General features: G+C 49.5%; 1 protein-coding gene across 3 annotated transcripts; it reads right to left on the bottom strand.

Annotated features, from left to right (window-relative positions):
* Window positions 1-1,152: 1,152 nt before the first annotated feature.
* On the bottom strand, window positions 1,153-18,156 carry mpz (myelin protein zero). Of its 3 annotated transcripts, XM_088633886.1 has the most exons (7): window positions 17,959-18,156; window positions 12,327-12,490; window positions 11,350-11,563; window positions 10,573-10,702; window positions 9,950-10,004; window positions 8,186-8,241; window positions 1,153-5,447 (listed from the first exon to the last, which is right to left on the bottom strand). In XM_088633886.1, the coding sequence occupies exons 1-6, from the start codon at window positions 18,002-18,004 to the stop codon at window positions 8,218-8,220; spliced, it is 633 nt and encodes a 210-aa protein (XP_088490012.1). In that variant the 5' UTR covers window positions 18,005-18,156; the 3' UTR covers window positions 1,153-5,447; window positions 8,186-8,217. The 3 variants fall into 3 exon arrangements, with proteins under 3 accessions (XP_088490012.1, XP_088490011.1, XP_088490013.1); XM_088633885.1 differs by lacking the exon at window positions 8,186-8,241 and having other exon boundaries at window positions 17,959-18,155; XM_088633887.1 differs by lacking the exon at window positions 8,186-8,241 and having other exon boundaries at window positions 1,153-3,985; window positions 17,959-18,155.
* Window positions 18,157-20,632: the final 2,476 nt, after the last annotated feature.

The following is a 20,632-nucleotide window of genomic DNA, read 5'->3' as shown; positions in this document are numbered from 1 at the left end:
ACTGGCTTCATCACTCTGCTCTCCTCCCCACTGAGAGCTGCTGTGTGTGAGCAGACTGGAGCTTCATCCAGGTGGGGCCACACATTGGATGGAATATCCAATATTCCATATGATATGCATATGGCTGCCAGCAGCCATATCACCCTGCAACTCACAACTGGCAACCCACTGAAGCTAAGCAGGTGTGAGCCTGGTCAGTACCTGGATGGGAGACCTCCTGGGAAAAACTAAGGTTGCTGCTGGAAGAGGTGTTAGTGGGGCCAGCAGGGGGCGCTCACCCTGTGGTCCATGTGGGTCCTAATGCCCCAGTATAGTGATGGGGACACTATACTGTAAACAGGCGCCGTCCTTCGGATGAGACGTAAAACCGAGGTCCTGACTCTCTGTGGTCATTAAAAATCCCAGGGCGCTTCTCGAAAAGAGTAGGGGTGTAACCCCGGTGTCCTGGCCAAATTTCCAATTGGCCCTTACCAATCATGGCCTCCTAATACTCCCCCTCTATGAATTGGCTACATTATTCTGCTCTCCTCCCCACTGATAGCTGATGTGTGGTGAGCGTTCTGGCGCACTATGGCTGCCGTCGCATCATCCAGGTGGATGCTACACATTGGTGGTGGTGGAGGGGAGTCCCCATTACCTGTAAAGCGCTTTGAGTGGAGTGTCCAGAAAAGCGCTATATAAGTGTAAGCAATTATTATTATTATTATTGGTGTCAGTAGTGGGATTCCCCTGTAAAGCACTTTGAGTGGAGTGTCCAGAAAAATGCTATGTAAGTGAAATGATTCCTATTCTTCTTATTCTTCTTATAAAAGTCTTTACAAAAGTATTCCATCAATACGTAATAAACGTATTTACAATATGTGGATTCTGTCTTCACTGTAATGTAGCATTGTATTGTGTTTTTCATATGATGTGTATGTTCATCATGATTGTTTCTTTCTTTTTCTTCATTGTATTTGTCTCTTTTTGTCTCTCTGTTATTTTGAATGCACTACAAAATATTTCTAAGAACCCCAAGGGCTGGTTTGGCCGTAAAGCTGACTCTGGGTTTGGCCAATGATCTGATCGGAATGAGAGACTACCTAAAAATCCAATATGTGCCTCATTGCAACAAACTGTGAGGTCAACAAGCAACACAGGAAACTCGAAACCTAATAGTTCATCCTTTTGTATTTATTTTTTTTTCCACATTACAAGTTTCTTTTTTTTATTTTACAACAATTGCAGAAAAGACAGAAAAGGGGGGAGGGGGGAGGGGTTAGTACTGTCCCAGGACAGGACAAAAAAAAATGTTATTAATGATTTTTAACGTGTTTTAACAATCCACATCTCCGTTATTTCTAATGGAAAAAGGAAACGTTCACAAAAGAAAAAAAAATCGCAAAATGGTTTCAAGACACTTAAAGGCTTTTTATATGTATTATCTCAGGACCTCAGGAATCCTTCAGGCTGGTCTGTGACTCATCATTGCAACAAATATAAAACCCCTTTAAGAAAAACAAAGAAGTTGTGCATTTGGGGAATAAGCGATAGCTGACAGCTTGAGCCCGAGGAATCCGTGAAAAAATATGCTATTTTTCATAATTTGTCGGCTGACGAGTGTATGTGTTGGGGCTGTATTCGCAACTCACAAGAACGATTCGTGATTCTCTGAGAGGGGGTCTCTTAGCACCAAGACGGTCTGCCAAGACAGGCCCAGTAGAGGGCGCCAGCACAGCACCTGCTCATCCTGCAGCAGCTCTTAATGGCTCTCAATAATCTGCTTTGAAAAAGGCGATAACCTTAGTCCAAGCAAACTAGATACACTATTAAAAAAAAAACAGGAGAAGCTAAGAAGGTCTTTATTAATCATTGCTTCGGTGTTTCAAGGTTCCATTAAGTCCTTAATGCTGGCCAATCTGTTTTCTATCCTTTCAGTTTCCCCACAGCACTCACTGCTGTCAGCTATCAGCTATTCCGCTGTGCTTTTTCAATGAGGAAAACAGTGGAAATGTTGGTGTGTGGATCACTCACAAAACCAAGCCTCAGGGATCCTGTCTTACAGTCACAAAAAAGAGGATACAGAAATAATATCTGTCTTCTTTATTATTATTTTCTGTATAACCAGGTAAAACATAGGCCTATAATTAAGTTTATTTTAACATGCATTTCTACGTACACACCCGGCAGAGAGCTAGCACAAATTAGAATTTCAACACTTTTACTTGCTGCATTTTACAGTGCAGTGTTGGTCTAAAGTTTACAAAAATAATTCGCAGAGCCTCGTGCAGAGAGTTTTGCTTGGCTCAGTGCATCATGGGAAAAGAGCAGAAGTTTGTGAAGTCTTCCGGGGCGGTGGGAGAGGGACCGACTTTTTCAGGGCTGCGCGTTAAGGTGATCCAGCCGAGACAGAGTCCAGAAAGGGGCTTGTCTCCCAGATCGAAAGGTCAAAGGTCGAAGGTGGGAAGGTGGGGGCCAAACCGGCAAGTCGCCAAGGAGACCGAACGAAGAAGGAGTGCCAGGCGGCAGGGCTTTCCTTAAAGCTGTCTGACTGGCCGTGCTGGGTGGGTGGGTAGGGTGGTGGGGGGAGTCAGACATCTTAAGTTTTTATGACCCCGGCTGCCTTTCTCTTGAGTTTAACGTAAACACCAAGTTTGTTCTGGTTTTCCCTCCCAGCCTCCGATTCGTTTTCCGCGCGACTTCATTCGGCTTTCCGTCGCTCGAGAAAACAAGCCGCGAGCGGCGTCTGCTGGAGAACGGGTTGCCCCAGAGATCCGCCTGTTCGGAAGCACGGCGTTTCTGGGCAAATCTACACGACCGCTTCCGGCTCCGCTACACCTGGAAGCTTGAGGAAAAGCCGGCTGAGGAAACTGCGGGGTTCCACCGAAATCCCGGAAAGCCGCGATTTCGTGAACGGCATGATGTTAGAAAGGTTTGCTTTGGCTTTTCAGGGTGCGGCAGAGAGACGGTTCCGGCACCACAAGCTGGCAGCACAAGCTATGGGCCAATGTTGAGGAGGAGGAGGAGGATGAAGAAGATGAGCCTGAGTGCCGCTCGCTCCTCCAGCCAAATGACTAACAACAATTTAAAATGGCGGCTCGTTATTTACCCAGTAGGGTGCGAGGGATTTAAGAAGCAATATTTGTCTTGTCCCATGAACGGCGTGAGAGAGATTTCTGCCATGCTTCCCAGATTCCCAGAGTCGGACCCAATTCCCTTTAAGTCATTCCAGTCTGTGTTCCTTAAATATGCGCTTCAAGTAAACTGCAACCGACCGAAACGACAGAGCCCCCCAACTCCCCATGAGCGAAGCTCATCATCGTGAGAGTCGCTCGTTTCACATGGACCTGGATGCTAAAACGTCTCGTCAGGATGTAATAGCTCCTTTGGCGTGCCACATGCTATCCCGACAATTGGATTTTTGGGGGGGTCATGGGATGCTAGGGATGTTCAGACCCTTTATCAATTAGGAGGAAACAGGACAGGAAGTTAGAGTCAGTGACTGGGGTTGGACGTGCAGCTTTTAGAAGAAACGATAGACAGGAAGAAATAAGAGGCTTGTAACGCACAAAGAGTCTTTACAAATTAGACAACCTCACACCACTGCAGCTACAAGTTAAGGATCTAAAGTATTTACTTTAGTAAAGTTCGCACCATGAAACCGATCTTCAATTTACACATTTAAGTACAGCTCTGAGAGTCAGATACATATGTAGCAACCAACATTTCTATTTAATGCGGATGTTAACGTGGTTTAAAAGCGTTAACTTTTTAAGTGCTTTTTTTGTTCCTGTGACATTGGTTGTAAATGGAAAAGACAGGTAAATCACGACATGGTCTCAATATTGAACTTCATCAATGAGAGCCGCTCATTAATTTATGTGCCGAGAAGAGAAACAAACAGTAAGGTTGCAGGTGTATCCCCCGTAAAACAGGTTCAATTACTGGTTTCATAGAAACAGCTGTCTGCTGCCATTTAGTTCATAGCGATATTGACTTAAAATATCTTGCCAGGATGGGTTGAATGAAGCACAGGAGAGAAAGAGACAGAGAGACAGAGAGGGGGAAAGGAAAAAGAGAATTAGTGCCGGAAAAACATGCAAATGTAAAAGGCTTTACAGATAAAGGTCTGCACAAACCTAATTGAACAAGACATTTCGTTGAGCAGATAATCCTTTAACATTTGGGAAATTTAGCCTTAGGACACAAGTCTATCTGTAAATTTGTTTAGCAAAATGAAACAAGCGAGAAAAACAACATTGTTAAAGCACATATAGCATACAGCTTGTCCTGAAATCAACCAATCACTCGATCAATCAGTCCACCAATGGCTCAATCAATCAGTAAACTTGCAAAATCGAGGTTCTGAACCTACAGAACACTGGAAGTGTATTGTGGATTATAGCACTTGAGGCGCATGTTTTGCATTCAGTGATCTGTCAGCTCATGACTACAATCCTACAGGGCAGTGTCTTAGCCTTGCACAAAATGGGATTTCTGGGAGTGTAACCGAAACTTTGTTTTTTATGTTTTTTTTTAAATAAAAGGCTGCTTGTTTGCATTTGGTGAATATCCGCCATGACACACTGGGGCAGTAATTCTGCAAATGGAGGGTATTTTATGTAACTTGGGCCAAAATCGTATCTTATTTTCTTCCTCCCCCCCAACCTCCCCCTTTTTTTAAAATAAACCGAAGCACGTGAGGGATTCGAAACGGGCCGCAAAATCGCCTCTCGTGACAGTTGTCGGATTGATCGCACCGAGACCGTTTTTTTTTTATAAGCCGGTGTTTGAAGTCGTGGATAACGATTTTCAAGGGCGGGAAATGGTGAACGTGCCCGTTCTCCGAGATAGCCGTTTTGGTCGGACGCACGGTTCAACTTTTTTGCCGCTGCCCGGTCTCTGGGTTCTTCGTAATGATGTTTGGGGAAGCCCTCAAACACAGAGATGAACCCGGAAAACAGAACAACAGACGCTTGGTGTTTACGGTTAAACTCTCTCCTGGCGGGAACGGTCGCGTTCTCCTCCGACCTGGGCGGCTAGCCGTTGTTCTTGGGGCTGAGCTTGTTGGAGAGCTGCGAGAGGAAGCTAGAGGATTTCTTGGGGATCTCTGGGGGCTGTTCGCCTTTTCCCTCCTGGCCCTCGCCCGGGGCCGTCTTCCCGTCTCCCGTGAGCTCCAGCTCGATGGTCATGACCACCCGGGAACTCTTGGGAGACTTGGGCGACCTGCTCCCGTCCTCTCCCGCCCCCTCCCCCTCCCTCGCCCTCTCGCGCTTCTCTCGTTCTTTCCTCTCCCGCCTGCTCTCTTTTTTCTTGGTGCCAATTTGGTCCCTTTGCTCTGTTGCTAGCTCTCTGCTCGCCGTATCCTATTTTTTATCCTTCCTCGAGTCCCCCGACTTCTTCTTCTCCGAGCCGACCCCCTTCAGCAGCTTACTGGACTGATCCAGCGTGGCGTACAGCACTGGTCCCTGTGGGGGGGGGGGGAACAGAATCGGATCACTCAAACAGTCCGCCGGGAGCACTGGAACAAGCAGGCGGTCAGTTAGTCAATGTGGCTAAAAGGGGGAGGGGGGGGGGAGGGGAAGAGAACTGAACAGAGTTGCCAACTCTAGCGACAGGAAGTGCCTTCGGATCCCACCTCGGACCCAGCAGGAGATCGGCCCAACTCCCGAGAGCTGGGTTCAGGAGCAGGGGCTTTGGGAAGCAGAATGGAATCAGAGGCAGGCACCCAGACGAGGATACATAGCACGTACCTCTCTCTGAAATCTACTGGCCAGACTTTAAAGAACATCCCAGCTCGGGTCAGACTTGGCAGACTTGGCAGAGCTGGAGGAATCACCACAGTGTCGGGTGAGCATCTTTGATTTCGCTCTGCTCTGGAGATAAATGCGCCAGATCTGCCGTCGGTCGCTTGGGCCCATTGGCGAACAGGAAAATTACCAAAAAGAGGTTTGATCGACCGACAGAAATCACTAGGTTGGCAACACTGGAATCACTCTCCAAGAACAGGATCACCTACGGTCACACGCGGCATCCTGCAAACGAGTAACTGGGAAGAAAAGTCTTTAAAAAATAGCAGAGAGGAAGAGGTAGAGATGTTTTCATTATGATTCACACACCAGAAGAAGGCTCCACAGCTGAAACGTTGTGTTTCTTTTCGGCCTGGAATAAACCTATTCCTTTGCAGCCTACAGTACGCAGGCTGACACAGCTGCCTACTTGAATGCTCCTCCTAGAGTGGTTTTGTTAAGGAAACTGTGCTGATGGCTGGACCTGTCCACACCAATCAAAGTCTTTAAAACCGAGGTGGGCAGGCCTGGTCTCGGAGGGCCAGGTGTGTCTGCATGTTTTCTAGGTCTCTTCAGAGCAGCAGCTCCTGAAGAGCAGGACTGGTCCCAGCAAGCCATTACAAAGCCAGACCCACTGGCCCTTCAGGACAAGTACAGCGCAAACTTGCTTTAACCAAGCAGGCAAGGATGAGGAAGTGGGACTTTCAAAATGAATTTAGCCAGCACAGCAGGGCAGCACTGGTGGAATGTACAAGGATCTGAGGATCACCCCTCTAATACCCAATTTCAGGAATCTTCCAAGTCGTGGCAATCCCAGTGCCAGAATTAAAGCTCATTTGGAATACATGTATGTCCCCCATAAAGGAGATTCTTCCCTCCTTGGTGGAAACTAGTTTTGCAGGACCTATTTCCTATGGATCTATACAGATATAGACAATGGGGACAATTCGGTCAGTCCTACATGATTCAGGCAGCAGCTCTAACATTGATAACCTAGAAGGAGAGACACCAAGGGTGAGGTCAATGGAAAGCAAAGTGCCAACTAGATCAGAGGTTCCCAAAATGTCCTGATTGGGGTGTAAAAAACAAAGCTGCCCCCCACTCCCTTCCTGCCCTCCCCCTCCCACCTTTAAAAAGCGACATTCTTAAAAAAGCATGTCATCATGAACACGACTCACAATTACCTTGAGAAAGAAAACTGAACCAGTTAGCGCGAACAAAGGACGACTGTCAAGGAGAACAAGGCCGGTTATTGAAAACTGAAGTGCTGATTTGTCTTGTGGTGAGGGGAAGTTGATGTTCTGCCAGGCTGTGCCTGGGACACATCTGTCTCTCTAGGGATCATCCCGGCTGTTCCCACAGGCTCCCATTTTGGGAAACTTTGACCTAGGTCACACTGAGCGTCTCGTCCGTGCCGAGGGACACAAACTCTGTTAGAAATGAGATGAGGGTGATGGGGGACAGGCTGAGGTAGATCAGGGGTGAGCAGGAGAGCTGGACTGTCAGAACACTTTGACCCTTTCCGAACCACACGGAGCTCCCAACCCGCGTCTTTCCCAGCCCGGAACGGCACAAAGAAGCCGGAACGTGTTGGGCCAATCGTCTGGGACTTCAAAGAGTCCCGGGGCTAAATTTGAACATTTTTCAACAGGTTCGTTTCTCCTTGTTTTCGTCTGGGCGAACTCAATGCAAAGGGAATGCTTCCCAAACACCGCTGGGAGCTGACGTAACGCTCGGTTGGGAAGCATCCCGGTGGAGTCCCGCTCGGATCCCAAGAATCCTACTTGTGGGACCAGCTGAATTAATGGTTCCATGACTCCCAACTGACTCCAAGACCAAAAGGTCATTCAGTTGTGGTCCTAGTCAGGAATTTACGGCGCTTAAGCAGGACATCGTGGAAGTCGTAATGTGGGATTTGCCGTAAAAGCAGATGCTCGGGAACATCCTTCCCTGTCGCCAGTTAGGTCAGAGCACAGGTTCACTGAGCGAGGGTGCGGATAGGCCGGGAGGGAGCAGGGAGAGTGGCCGGGAGGGTTAGTGCACATCGAAGACCGGGATCGTTCATGCAGACACAGACAGAGACGCAGACGGACTCTCCAATCCCGAAGAGCTCCGAGGAGCAACATCCCGCGCGACTACAATTTCCTCCCACTCTCCCGGCATGCGCTGGGATGGGAGGGAGAGTCTGGGTTTTTTTTTTTCGGGGGGTGGGGGGTTGTGTGTTTTTCCCGACCGATGGGTGCCGTCTTTCCCCGGTGGGTGCTGTCTGGACGAACGCAGCCTCTCTGCTCTTTCCCTCGTGACCCTCGGCGGTCCCTGACCTCCGAAAACCACGCGCAAGTGAAGGGGGTGGGGGAGAGGAATGGGGGTTGGTGGGGGGGAAGGAAATGAAGGCGAAAGAAGATTTGCACCCGTACCTAGCCGAATTTGATTTTTCGAGCCCGGCAAATTATTCCTCGGACGCGGCCGACTCCTGGAAGACAGAGACGACCCCCAATGACATTCCGCCAACGACGTGCCTGGAGTGCCGTTTCGCCTCACTGTGTTCAACCCCCCCCCTTGACAGAAACTCCTGTGTCTCCCCTGTGCGTTCGGCTCCGGATGGACGAGTCCCTCAAACGCCGCCACAGCTATTACAGTTCTGTTTTATCCAGAGTTTTATCCAGAACTTCAAACACTCTGTCACAAAAGCTCTTTAGGTTCAGGTGGCGAGAGCAACAACGCGGCCCCGTTCTCTCTATAGCATCGGCGAGGCTGTGGGGGAGTGTCCCCCTATAGTGCGGTTGACAAGAAGGATCTGAACAGGACGAAGGACAACCGCTTTCTCTCTGCCCTTTGACAGTGCTGTGTTTATTTTACTCTTTTTTTTCATATCTGCGTCGCCGAAAGAAACAAAATCTCTTCTTTTAAGCACGCGCAGCTCTGTCACACTGAAGGAGTACCGGTTTAAGGGCACGGGCAATCAGTGCGCTATATTTGAGAGTGAAGGTGTCCTGTGCAATTATAGGGGCTTGAGGGGCTTGAGTTTTGGGGGGTCAATTTGAGTGGTCTGGTGCAGTTGTGGGGATTCCTGTAAGAGTAGTACAGTGCGTAAAGATTATGTATGGGTCGATTTATGTTACGGAATGATTTTTTGATATTTTTAATGCTATGTTTACTTCCACTGTTTTTTTTTCCTTTTTATAAGGATTTTTTTCTCCTTTTTGATAACTTCCTGCAGATGTAAAACATAGCTGCTTGAATGCAAAACACATTTCGGCGCAATCTGACACTGAAGTATTATTCCTATTGTATTTCAAGGAAAATGCATGGACCTGCCTCCCCATTCAGAACATTCTTGGGCTGAAAACGTTTGCAGAAATTGTCGAAATACAGAATATGTTTTCTCTTTTTTGGAGACCATTTCTTTGGATGTTATATCTGGTTTTATAATTTGGTATGCGTGACATCTTGATATTATATCTGGATGCAAAACAAAGACAAAGAAATCTGATGGGCCAGAAGGAAAAATATTTTTCCAGTGAGGAGCTGTGAATGGGTGAGACCTAACGTTTTGGCTGCTCTTTGCCTCTTTCAGCATCGAGTTAACTTCTACTTGTTCCACTCTCCCAAAAAAAAAATAGCTTAGTTATCTCTAATCCTGAGTTTTAGGAGTTTGAGAAAATTCAGATCACAGGTGTGATTCATTGTTACTTCCAAATCTTATAACCTTACGAGCTTGTTTGTTGGCAATAAAACATTTTTTGTTCCTTTTTTATAAGAAAATATCAGACTTTATCCTGATTTTGGTAATAAAGTGATTTTTACGGTAGATTAAAATGACAGAGAAACCACACATTGTAAGGAGACACTCTAATTGAAGCTGAGGTTTTTTTTTTTAAGGGGAACATATTTAGGCTGGGGATGGGGTGTCAGGGGGGGATGATATAAAGGGGGCACACAGGAACACATGAGGGGGAAAGTTAAGGGAGGACACACCAAAGCACGCTGAAAAGGCTAACTTGAGTTCAGCTTTCCAAACCAGAACAAATCCACAAAACCATAACATTCAGTATACTAGAACTGTGAAGAGCTCCTGTGACGCGCAATGGGATATACTGTATGCAAAGGCTCTAATGGGCTTCCTTGAAATTGAAATTTAACAAGGTGGTGTTTGTGACCTCCACCTACGGAGAACTTACCTGTCTCTGTTGTGAGCCCTCTTTGCCTTTGCCTTTCTTTCCCTTCTCAAGTTTGCTGGAATTAAGAAAAAAAAAACACGAGAATAATCAAATTCACTCAGCTGCGTGCAGATAGGATTCTAAACATGTTTTGTTTTTATTTTTTGGGCCCAGAGCAGGAGTTTGTCCAACTGTTGAAACGTACAAAGACACAGGAGACGATGAGGATAAAAGCTCTTTTACAAAATGAAATTAAACGAAATACAGGGTAGCAAAACATTTCACAAGTGGAATATATTTATAAAATGGATAAAGTGGTAATGAAGTGGAGTGGATGTGATAATAGCCCACTTCTACTGGAGAATCATTGCAGGATAATCTTCCTAAATCTGACCATCGCCTGAACCATATCCTTAACCCCAGCTCTAGAGCTATCAGCTGATGGTGGCTTGTTCCGTTACTGTACATTATAAAGGATTAAACAACTAACTTATTATTCATTTCTAAATAAACAAGAGTGCAACCAGAATCTCTGGGGAACCTGGGACACACAGTATGACCAGCATTTGATTTGGTTGTGTTCCTGTTGGAAGGTGTACCAAAGGGTGCCGAAGAGCAGCAGGCGCAGAGGGTGGCAGACTGACCTCACACTGAGGTTGAAGACCCTCCTCGCCACCAGGAACCTCATTAGGTAGTAGATGGCCACCACCAGGATGAGCAGCCCCAGGACTGAGCCGATGATTGCTCCGGTAATGACTCCAGCTCGGACAGGCACTGCAGGCAGAGCACACAGAGAGAGAGAGAGGTCAGGGACAATCCTGGCTCCAGCACAGGGCTGTGTGGGGGACCTCCAGGCCAAGACATTGACCATAACGATGCAGGGCAAGATTCTGGGCACGACAAGACGCTATCTGGACAAGACAAGATATCAGCTGTACCAGTCCAGGGAAAACAAGATGTCATCTGCACCAGTCCAGGGCAGGACAAGATGTCATCTCCGCCAGTCCAGGGCAGGACAAGCTGTCAGCTGTACCAGTCCAGGACAAGGTAATATATCAACTGTACCCGTCCAGGACACAACAAGAAGTCACCTGCACTAGTTCAGACCAAGACAAGATGCCAGCTGTACCAGTCAAAGGCAAGACAAGCTGTCAGCTGTACCAGTCCAGGGCAGGACAAGCTGACAGCTGTACCAGTCCAGGGCAGGACAAGCTGACAGCTGTACCAGTCCAGGGCAGGACAAGCTGACAGCTGTACCAGTCCAGGACAAGACTAACACCTGGTTAGCGAGGTGAAACTGACTGACTGAGTTTCAATGTCACTTAGGACTTTCTGCACATTGTCGGCCCTTAAGCTCCTTCTGGGCGAAGGCTGAGACCCCCTTCCTTGCTCGCAGGGAGCCGTGGAGGGACGGCGGTCACCTTTGTCGTAGACCAGGAGCCTCACGTTGGAGGGTCTCCCCACTATGTCTGGGGGGTTCTTGGCGTCGCAGGTGAAGGTGCCGTTGTCACTGTAGTCCAGGTTCCGGATCAGGATGGAGCCGTCTCTCCGGCGGGGATTCCCAATGAACTCCAGGCGGTCTCTGAAGGGTCCCTTGTTGTCCACGTAGGGCATGCCTCCGGTGTAGTGGAAGATCTGAAAGAGCACGCAGGGCAGAGTCAGGAGGCAGCGGGGTCGGAGACTGGGTCTGCCACCATTCAGGCTGACTCTACTGCAGACACACCTCACTCTGCCAAAGATCTGTCTTCCTCTCTCTCGCCTGTGTGTCCACTCTCACTGTTCCGTCCTCTGTCCTCCTGTCATTTATGTCCCTGCTGTCTTCCTCTCTCTCTCGCCTGTGTGTCCATTCTCACTGCTCTGTCCTCTGTTCTGTGATTTATGTCCCTGCTGTCTTCCTCTCTCTCACCCATGTGTCCATTCTCACCTGTTCTGTCCTTTGTCCTCTGTTCTGCGATTTAAATCCGTGCTGTCTTCCTCTCTCTCACCTGAGATTTATATCCCTGTCCAGAATGTCCAAAATGAGGCTGCTGACATGCACCCTTTCAAGGCCAAGCCCATCCTCTGGCCCCTTTTAGCCCTGATCTGCTGCTTTGGGAATCTAAAGAGCAGGAGTCAGGACAAACTGGACCTTTTGTCAAACTATAGCATAACAAGCCAAGGGCGCTGATCTTTCCCCCCTCCGCCACCTCTGTCACTTACGAGTCTTGCATAAAGCACATTCCTTTCTTGAGGACTCCCTTTGACTAATCAAGTCCAATCGCTTCCCCTCAGCTCCCAGGTTCAAGCTCTCCCCTATTCCCTTGCTCAGCAGTTGGTTCTGCGGCTCGTGTTAATGTGTTCTGCGTGTTTGTGTGTGTGTGTGTGTGTGTGTTCTGCCCCCCCCTCTCTGACGCCTCACCGAGATGCTGTCCCGGGAGCCGTCGGGCCGGTAGCTCCAGGAGAAGGTGACGTCCTCGGAGGTCCAGCGCCAGGAGAAGAAGGAGCAGTAGAGGCGCACCTCGGAGCCCACCAGGGCGTGCCGGTCCCAGCCTGTGTAGATCACGATGGCCTCGGACTGGGGGGCTGGTGGGAGGAGAACCAGAGAGACAGGGGATGAAACAGACGACAGCCTGAATGAAAGCGCCTCCGTTTTGGGAACGGATCTCCTCTGATCCCTGGCGTGGTCAGATCAGATCACTTTATTGGCTCTATACAGTCTCTTGCATTGGGAATTTGTCTTTTCACAGAGCCCAGCTCGCTCTCCATGAGACACACAGACAGGGAGAGAGGAGCTGGGGGTCAGAGCGCAGGGTCAGCCGTTTATACAGCGCCCCTGGAGCAGTTGGGGTGAAGGGCCTTGCTCAGGGGCCCAACAGAGTAGGATTCCTCTGACAGCTGCGGGATTTGAACCAGCAACCTTCCAGCCACAGGCACAGATCCTTAGCCACAGAGCCACCACTCTGCCCAGGCCTGAATACCCATCATGCTGCTGCCAAACCACACTGTAATACCGCACCGTCAATACTGCGCTACAGGTCAGACAACCGTCCGACATCAATAGCACACTACTGCTATTCATTGATTACAGCTCCGCCTTTAACACTATTTTTCCATCCAGACTGGTCACCAAGCTTAATGATCTGGGTATCAGCTCTGTTATCTGATCTGGGTGTCTCTCTGCAGCTGGAGTCTGGATTCCTAACTGGCAGACCACAGACTGTGAGGGGCGATGGAAAGCTTTCTTCCCCGCTGACCGCTGATACAGGTGTCCCTCAGGGCTGTGTGCTTGGTCCCCTGCTGCTCTCCTTGTTTACCCACGACTGTGAGGCCAGACGCAGCGCCTGCTCCATCTGCAGGTGTGCTGAGGACACTGCAGTACCATCATCAGCCGAATCGCCAGTCAGGATGAGACGGCCTACGGGGATGAGGTCAGGACCCTGGTGGAGTGGTGCCCTGACAATCATCTCTTTTCCTCAATGTCAACCAAACCTGGAGCTGTCCACTGATTTCAGAAAGCAGGGTGGGGACGACACGCCTATTCACATCAACGGGGTGGCTGTTGAGATGCTTCGCAGCCTCCGGTTCCTGGGTACCTTCATCGCTAACGATTTAATGGGGTCCCAGCATGTAACTGGAGCTACAGAGAAGGCCCAACAGTGCCTTTACTTTCTCAGACAGTTGAAAAAATCTTCATATCCTCAATGTGGACGCAGCAAAATGAGGAACTACTCATGCCCTCACTACTACCTCACTACTACCATGCCCAGTCGAAGTGCTCAATTGGAGTAATGGTGCCAGCAGTGCATATTGTGATGTGATGGGGTGATGTGTCATTTTATGGGCTTAGTGAAATTGGGGGGGGGTTGTAAATTTAAAAGATTCTCCGGTAGTTGTATGGACTCCTGTAGGAATGGTGTGAAATGATTATGTACTGGTAAGGATACAGTGTTAATGCCCCTGGAGCAGCTGGGGTTAAGGGCCTTATTATTATTATTATGTCAATTTTCCAGTTTTCGAATGCCATGCAATGAATGTTGCCTTGGTTTGGAATCGTTCCCACAGACTGGAGAAGCCCTTTGCTCGGCCCTGAGTTCTCCTCTGAAGTACCGTGTATCTGTTTGTGTTTAGATACAGGTGGGCTGTTATCCTGACAGAGACCCTGCTGGAAACTGGCACAGGGCTTTTCCCAGAATAGGAACAGCTGGATGTCTGTAAGTGAATGATACTCCCATCCTCCATTTCCTGACAGCGCCATTCAATTCAGGGCTGCACGGGCGCAAGGCAGGGTACACCCTGAATGGAACACCAGTCCATCGCTGGGCACACACACACAGACACACACACCCTGGACAGGACACCAGTCCATCACAGGACACACACACACACACACACACACACACACACACACACACACACACACACACACACACACACACCCTAGACAGGACACAATCCATCACTGGGCACACACATACAGATGTACACACCCTGGACAGGGCACCAGTCCATCGCTGGGCACACACACACCCTGGACAGGACACCAGTCCATCACAGGACACACACACACACAGACACACACAGACACACACAGACACACACACCCTGGACAGGGCACCAGTCCATCGCTGGGCACACACACACCCTGGACAGGACACCAGTCTATCACAGGACACACACACACACACAGACACACACACCCTGGACAGGGCACCAGTCCATCGCTGGGCACACACACACACACACAGACACACACATCCTTGACAGGACATCAGTCCATCGCTGGGCACACACACACAGACACACACACCCTAGACAGGGCACCACTCCATCACTGGACACACACACACACACACACACACACACACACACACACACACCCTAGACAGGATACAAGTCCATCACTGGGCACACACACCCAGACACACACACCCTAGAAAGGATACCAGTCCATCGGTGGGCACACACACTCACAGACATAGACACACACAACAGAGCCAATTTTCCCAGAAAACAATTAAACGACCAGTATGTTTCTGGAGGAAACCCACACGAACCAGGGGAGAACATGCAAACTCCACACAGACAGCACCTCAGGTCCAGAATCCAACCCAGGGCTGCAAGACAGCAGTGCAAACCACTGCCCCATCGTGCCACTCTCCGTATTATTCATGCAGGATGATATATACAACACTATATTGTACATGTAGAATTATGACATATATAAAAACAATACAGTATTCTACGTACTGTATTATACAAACAGTACAGCATTATACAAACACATTGATACATACAGTACTGTATTATTCATGCCACATTGTACATACAATACAGTATTCTACATACTGTATTATACATGCACAGTATTCTGCCTGCTGTATTATATATTCAGACTTATACATACAGTACAGTTTTATACATGCAGGATGATACAGTATTGTATTCTGTGTACTGTATTATATATATATAAAAAGTGCGGTATTATATATACAGTAATGTATTCTTTGAATATACAGTATGTTTATATTATGCAGTATACCCTGCTCTGATCAGTACTGCAGATTATTAAAGCCAGTCTGTCCCTCTTTCACCTTCTGTACCAACTCCTACAAACTGGTCCTGGCCACATGCCCAAACTCCTCTCATCTCTGCCCCAGCGTGGGCAGCCCCAGCCCCTCTCCCAGCTCAAGCACGTTTGCCCTGGGCAGTTTAACCCAGGAAAGCTGCACCCTCTATTGAGCCAGATCGGCATTACATATGCATGCCTCACCCACAGAGTACAGCTCTGCATACCAGGAATCTGTCATGTCATTTGCCAAACCTCTTTATACCATACGGTGTTGCGGGAAGCCGGAACCTGCCCGGCAAGCAACGAGCTCAAGGCAGGGTACACCCTGGATGGGACGCCAGTCCATCGCAGGGCAAGTGCAAGCCAATCATACATGAGGACAATTTGGAGGCCACTTTAAAGGCCGAGGGGGGAAATTTGGCCCGGACACCGGGACAACTCCCTACTCCTATCGAGAAATGCTCAGCGATCTTTAATGAGTCAGGACCTCAGTTTAACATCTCATCCGAAAGACGGCGCCCACTATAGTCTAGTGTCCCCGTCACTATACTGGGGCATTAGGACCCACACAGACCACAGGGTGAGCGCCCCCTGCTGGTTCCACTAACACCTCTTCCAGCAGCAGCCTTAGCTTTCCCAGGAGTCTCCCATCCAGGTACTGACCAGGCTCACACTGCTGAGCTCCAGTGCGGCTGCCAGCGCTGAGCTGGAGGGTGATATGGCTGCTGGCTATCAGGAATAGTTCCACATGAATTCATATTTCAGAATGTAAAACTCTCAAACATTGAGCATTCATGTACTGGCGGAACCATCCTATTTTTTAATCATGATTTGAACCTTTATTACGAAGCATCAATAAGCAGGTCATCAATATTTTTAAAAAAAATATCTAAAACAGAATATTGAGAAAAAACAAAGCAGAGCAAGACTGGACCTGAACCACCGGACCAGCTGTCCTCCTGGTGTAACAAGACTGGACCAGAACCACCGGACCAGCTGTCCTCCTGGACTAACAAGACTGGACCTGAACCACCGGACCAGCTGTCCTCCTGGACTAACAAGACTGGACCTGAACCTCCGGACCAGCTGTCCTCCTGGACTAACAAGACTGGACCTGAACCACCGGACCAGCTGTCCTCCTTGACTAAGAAGACTGGACCTGAACCTCCGGACCAGCTGTCCTCCTGGTCTAACAAGACTGGACCTGAACCATTGGACCGGCTGTCCTCCTGGACTAAGAAGACTGGACCTGAACCTCCGGACCAGCTGTCCTCCTGGTCTAACAAGACTGGACCTGAACCACTGGACCAGCTGTCCTTCAGCCAATAATACAGAAAAGGTAATAACACAACAGGTTAGACTCCGAAACTATTTAAATCAGATTGACATTCCATCATTATAAACTGGCGAGGCGAAGACATCAGCCTTAACAACAAGATCACTTCTAATTATAAGAAAATACTGTAACGCTTACGGCCGACAGGCACTGTGTAAGAGCCGGCGTACCAGAGCGGGTGACGTCACCGCCCTTCCCTGTGATAGCAGGACCACAGCTACTGGGCTGTGGAGAGATCTCTCTTTAGCTCACGGGGCTAGGTCACTGCAGAGAGACGCGGAAGTCCCGGGTTCGAGCCTCCAGTCGGGATGGGGCCGACCAGATGCGGCAAGGGCGCCCACCTGAGCCCCCGTTGCGTTACAATACCTTCAGGATTTTTCAGAAGATTACCTAGTCTACCAGTAACCTAGGCAAAAAAAACTATTTCACACACACATTTTGTGAGTGTCTGTGGCTTTTGCTATTTTTTTATTGTCTGTTCTCGATTTGTTTTCTTGGTTTCCTCTTGTTTCATTTGATCGTCCACCAAGCGTTTCGCGTAACGGCAAACCTTCGTGGAGAGGACTGTTTTAGAAGGCACATCCGAAAACGGACAATAAAGAATAAAGTTTGACACTGATACGTGGCCCAGGCAGGCATGCCGAAGACTTGCAGTTCTCTGACTGAATGATGGTGAAGAACGCATATCGCATGATTAAGATTGCACATGAATAACATTAAAACAAACTGTGAGCCTTCTGGAAAGTTGTTTTTTTTTTTCTGCGGCTCAGGTTAGAAAACATTTTTGTTTCTGCACTTGTCCCCTTAGAACGTTTTTTCCTGTAGTTAACCAGGGTGCAAGCCACAAGGAGCTGCAGTAAAGCCCAGCGAGGTCTGGTAAACCTTTAAACACTGAAACACTGGGGCAGAGCGCACCAAAATCATCAACAGCACACGCGAAAACAGCACCAATCTCTGAAAGAATAACTACAGGCAGGTTTTGTCCAGACACAGAGGCAGATATTTCTCAAGAGCAGGCTGCAGGTGCGAGCTGCCACAGAGCCCGGTCCTGCAGACCGGGGAGCCAGCGTCCAGGATGCAGGAGGAGACGACGAACACGAACACCCCCCCCGCCAGACATCACCGGCCCCCGATCGAGCCCCTTACCTAACCCCAGCACCGCGACGCAAGCCACTGCCAAAACACCCAACATCTCGTCCCGGAAGACCCAAAAAACCAGGGAGTCCGCAGCTGCTGTTGCCCCCCACAGAGTTCTCTCAAGCAGGCAGAGCCAGGGGCAGAGGAGAGGGGAGAGTGTGAGAGCCGGCGACGCTCAGAGGAGACTGCAGGTCCTTCCAGCCTCCTGCCCTGCTCCCAGGGTCTATATACTGGGCCACACCCCTCCGGCTCCTCCCCCTCTCCCCTCCTCCAGCCCTGCTTCTTCCTCTCTCCCGCCTCATCCCTGGAATTTTTTTTTTCCCCCCCAGCGCCAGGGCGAAGGTGTTTACAGAGCCGGCAGCGGAGCATGCTGGGAAGGCGACCCAGCCTGCACCTCACCTGATTCTCCCCGAGGCGCTGACGTGACCTGGGGGCCCTCCAATTTACTGACAGGAGACGGGACGGGACGGGACAGGGGTTCCATCTGCTTCCCAAATGTGTTCTGATTTTTGGGGGGACTTCACAAAAGGACTTCATTCCCAGAGTCTCCCACCCTTCGCCCAGGTCCTGCCGCAGAAGAGCCAGGTAGACATGAAGCAGCACCTCAGGCAGGCCCAGTGGGGAGAGTTGTGCCCTGTCCATCAGGAACCAGGATAAAGCACGGACTGGGGGAGGCGAGGAACGCTCTCACCCGGCACGGCACAGAGCAGGGAGCGAGGGAGCCAGAGGAGAGGATCCTGGCGGACCTCACATGGAGGATGGAGCGCGACCGTCGCCAAAGGGGGCTTCTCCACGGCGAGGGATCGCTGGAGGGGACTGTGGGCCCTGTCCCCCAGGCCAAGAACTGGACAACCGCAGTTTCCCGAGCCGAGACAGGGAAACCGCACGGACAACAGCGAGGGGTAGAGCCGGGAGCGACTCCAATCTGGCCCCGTCTTCTGCTTGCTCCGATTGCTTGATAAGGGACCCGGTGGAGAAAGTTTGTAATTGATTGGAGTGGGATGTATTACAGGTGTGTTCTTTGACAAGAAGTTTATTCGATAGACTACAAAGGCCCCTCGTGAAACGAGGAGTGTGGAGCTCGAGGAACACTCTCCCCCAGTAGAGCACACACTGGGGCCAACTTCAGAGGGAGGATGGGGGGGGGGGAATGGGACTTCTTGATGGCGAAGGGACCATGAGCCCTGTAAAGAGCTGATCCTCTGAGCTCCTGCGGGAGGACTGGACGACCGCAGTTTCAGAGCCGGGACAGGGAAAAGAGACACAGAGAACAGCAAGGGAGCTAGGGCTGGGAGGGGCTCTTTAATCCTGCAAGTCCAGCCCCCCGAAAACCACTTGCATAGATAGAAAAAGGAAAAACACCTCTTGAAGAACTTTTCAAAAGGTGGTAGAGATTGTGTGGTTTGCTAGAGTGCGTACTCATTGTGAGATGTCTACTGTGAACTGAACTTTATTTTGGTTCAGACAAATACAAAGGGGACCATGTAATTTCAAACACATTATCAGAAATATTCCTAAAAACCAAAAGCTAAACATAAACAAGAACTACTGACTGATTGATTTTATTTGCTAACTCGATTGAACCCCACTTACTGATCTCCTCAGCCCAGGAGGCCTCAGTCTGAACCCCACTTACTGATCTCCTCAGGACACACCTGACCCCAGAGGCCTCAGTCTGAACCCCACTTACTGATCTCCTCAGGACACACCTGACCCCAGAGGCCTCAGTCTGAACCCCAGTTACTGATCTCCTCAGGACACACCTGACCCCAGAGGCCTCAGTCTGAACCCCACTTACTGATCTCTTCAGGTGTGTGTGTGTGACAACAGGAGAGACAGGAGTCCTCAGGTGTGAGTGTGTGACAACAGGAGAGACGGGAGTCCTCAGGTGTGTGTGTGACAACAGGAGAGACAGGAGTCCTCAGGTGTGAGTGTGTGACAACAGGAGAGACGGGAGTCCTCAGGTGTGTGTGTGTGACAACAGGAGAGACAGGAGTCCTCAGGTGTGAGTGTGACAACAGGCGAGACGGGAGTCCTCAGGTGTGTGAGTGACAACAGGAGAGACGGGAGTCCTCAGGTGTGTGTGTGACAACAGGAGAGACGGGAGTCCTCAGGTGTGAGTGTGACAACAGGAGAGACGGGAGTCCTCAGGTGTGAGTGTGTGACAACAGGAGAGACGGGAGTCCTCAGGTGTGAGTGTGTGACAACAGGAGAGACGGGAGTCCTCAGGTGTGTGTGTGTGACAACAGGAGAGACAGGAGTCCTCAGGTGTGTGTGTGACAACAGGAGAGACGGGAGTCCTCAGGTGTGTGTGTGTGACAACAGGAGAGACAGGAGTCCTCAGGTGTGAGTGTGACAACAGGCGAGACGGGAGTCCTCAGGTGTGTGAGTGACAACAGGAGAGACGGGAGTCCTCAGGTTGCTGTGTCGTACATCTCTGTTGCTTCGCGATGCTTTGACAGGTTTTAACCTTGATAGTGCTGTGCCGTATATTCCTGGAGACTCTCACTAGAGCTGTTGGACATCAAGCAGTAAAACACAGCACATTTCATGGAGTCACCAGGGACATGATTCTTGGCCTTAGGACATAAAACTGAGGAAAACATTGCACTGAATTCCAATGGGAATAGAAAACGTCTTGGCACTTAATGTGATAATAATTCATCAACCAAAGACTATTTAT

This window comes from Lepisosteus platostomus, chromosome 6, assembly GCF_059453375.1.
Source record: "Lepisosteus platostomus isolate fLepPlt1 chromosome 6, fLepPlt1.hap1, whole genome shotgun sequence".
Classification (NCBI taxonomy): Eukaryota; Metazoa; Chordata; class Actinopteri; order Semionotiformes; family Lepisosteidae; genus Lepisosteus; species Lepisosteus platostomus.
The sequence above is the reverse complement of the archived record's forward strand: the minus strand, read 5'-3'. Positions and strand labels throughout refer to the sequence as shown.

Bases quoted from the DNA above. Each gene is read 5' to 3' on its own strand.
- mpz (XM_088633885.1), bottom strand. From the start codon at position 18,004: ATGTTGGGTGTTTTGGCAGTGGCTTGCGTCGCGGTGCTGGGGTTAG. The intron at 11,564-12,326 runs GTGAGGCGTCAG...GTGCTCTTTCAG, and splicing joins GCTCCCGGGACAGCATCTCG to ATCTTCCACTACACCGGAGG. The intron at 10,005-10,572 runs GTCAGTCTGCCA...TCTTAATTCCAG, and splicing joins GTCTTCAACCTCAGTGTGAG to CAAACTTGAGAAGGGAAAGA.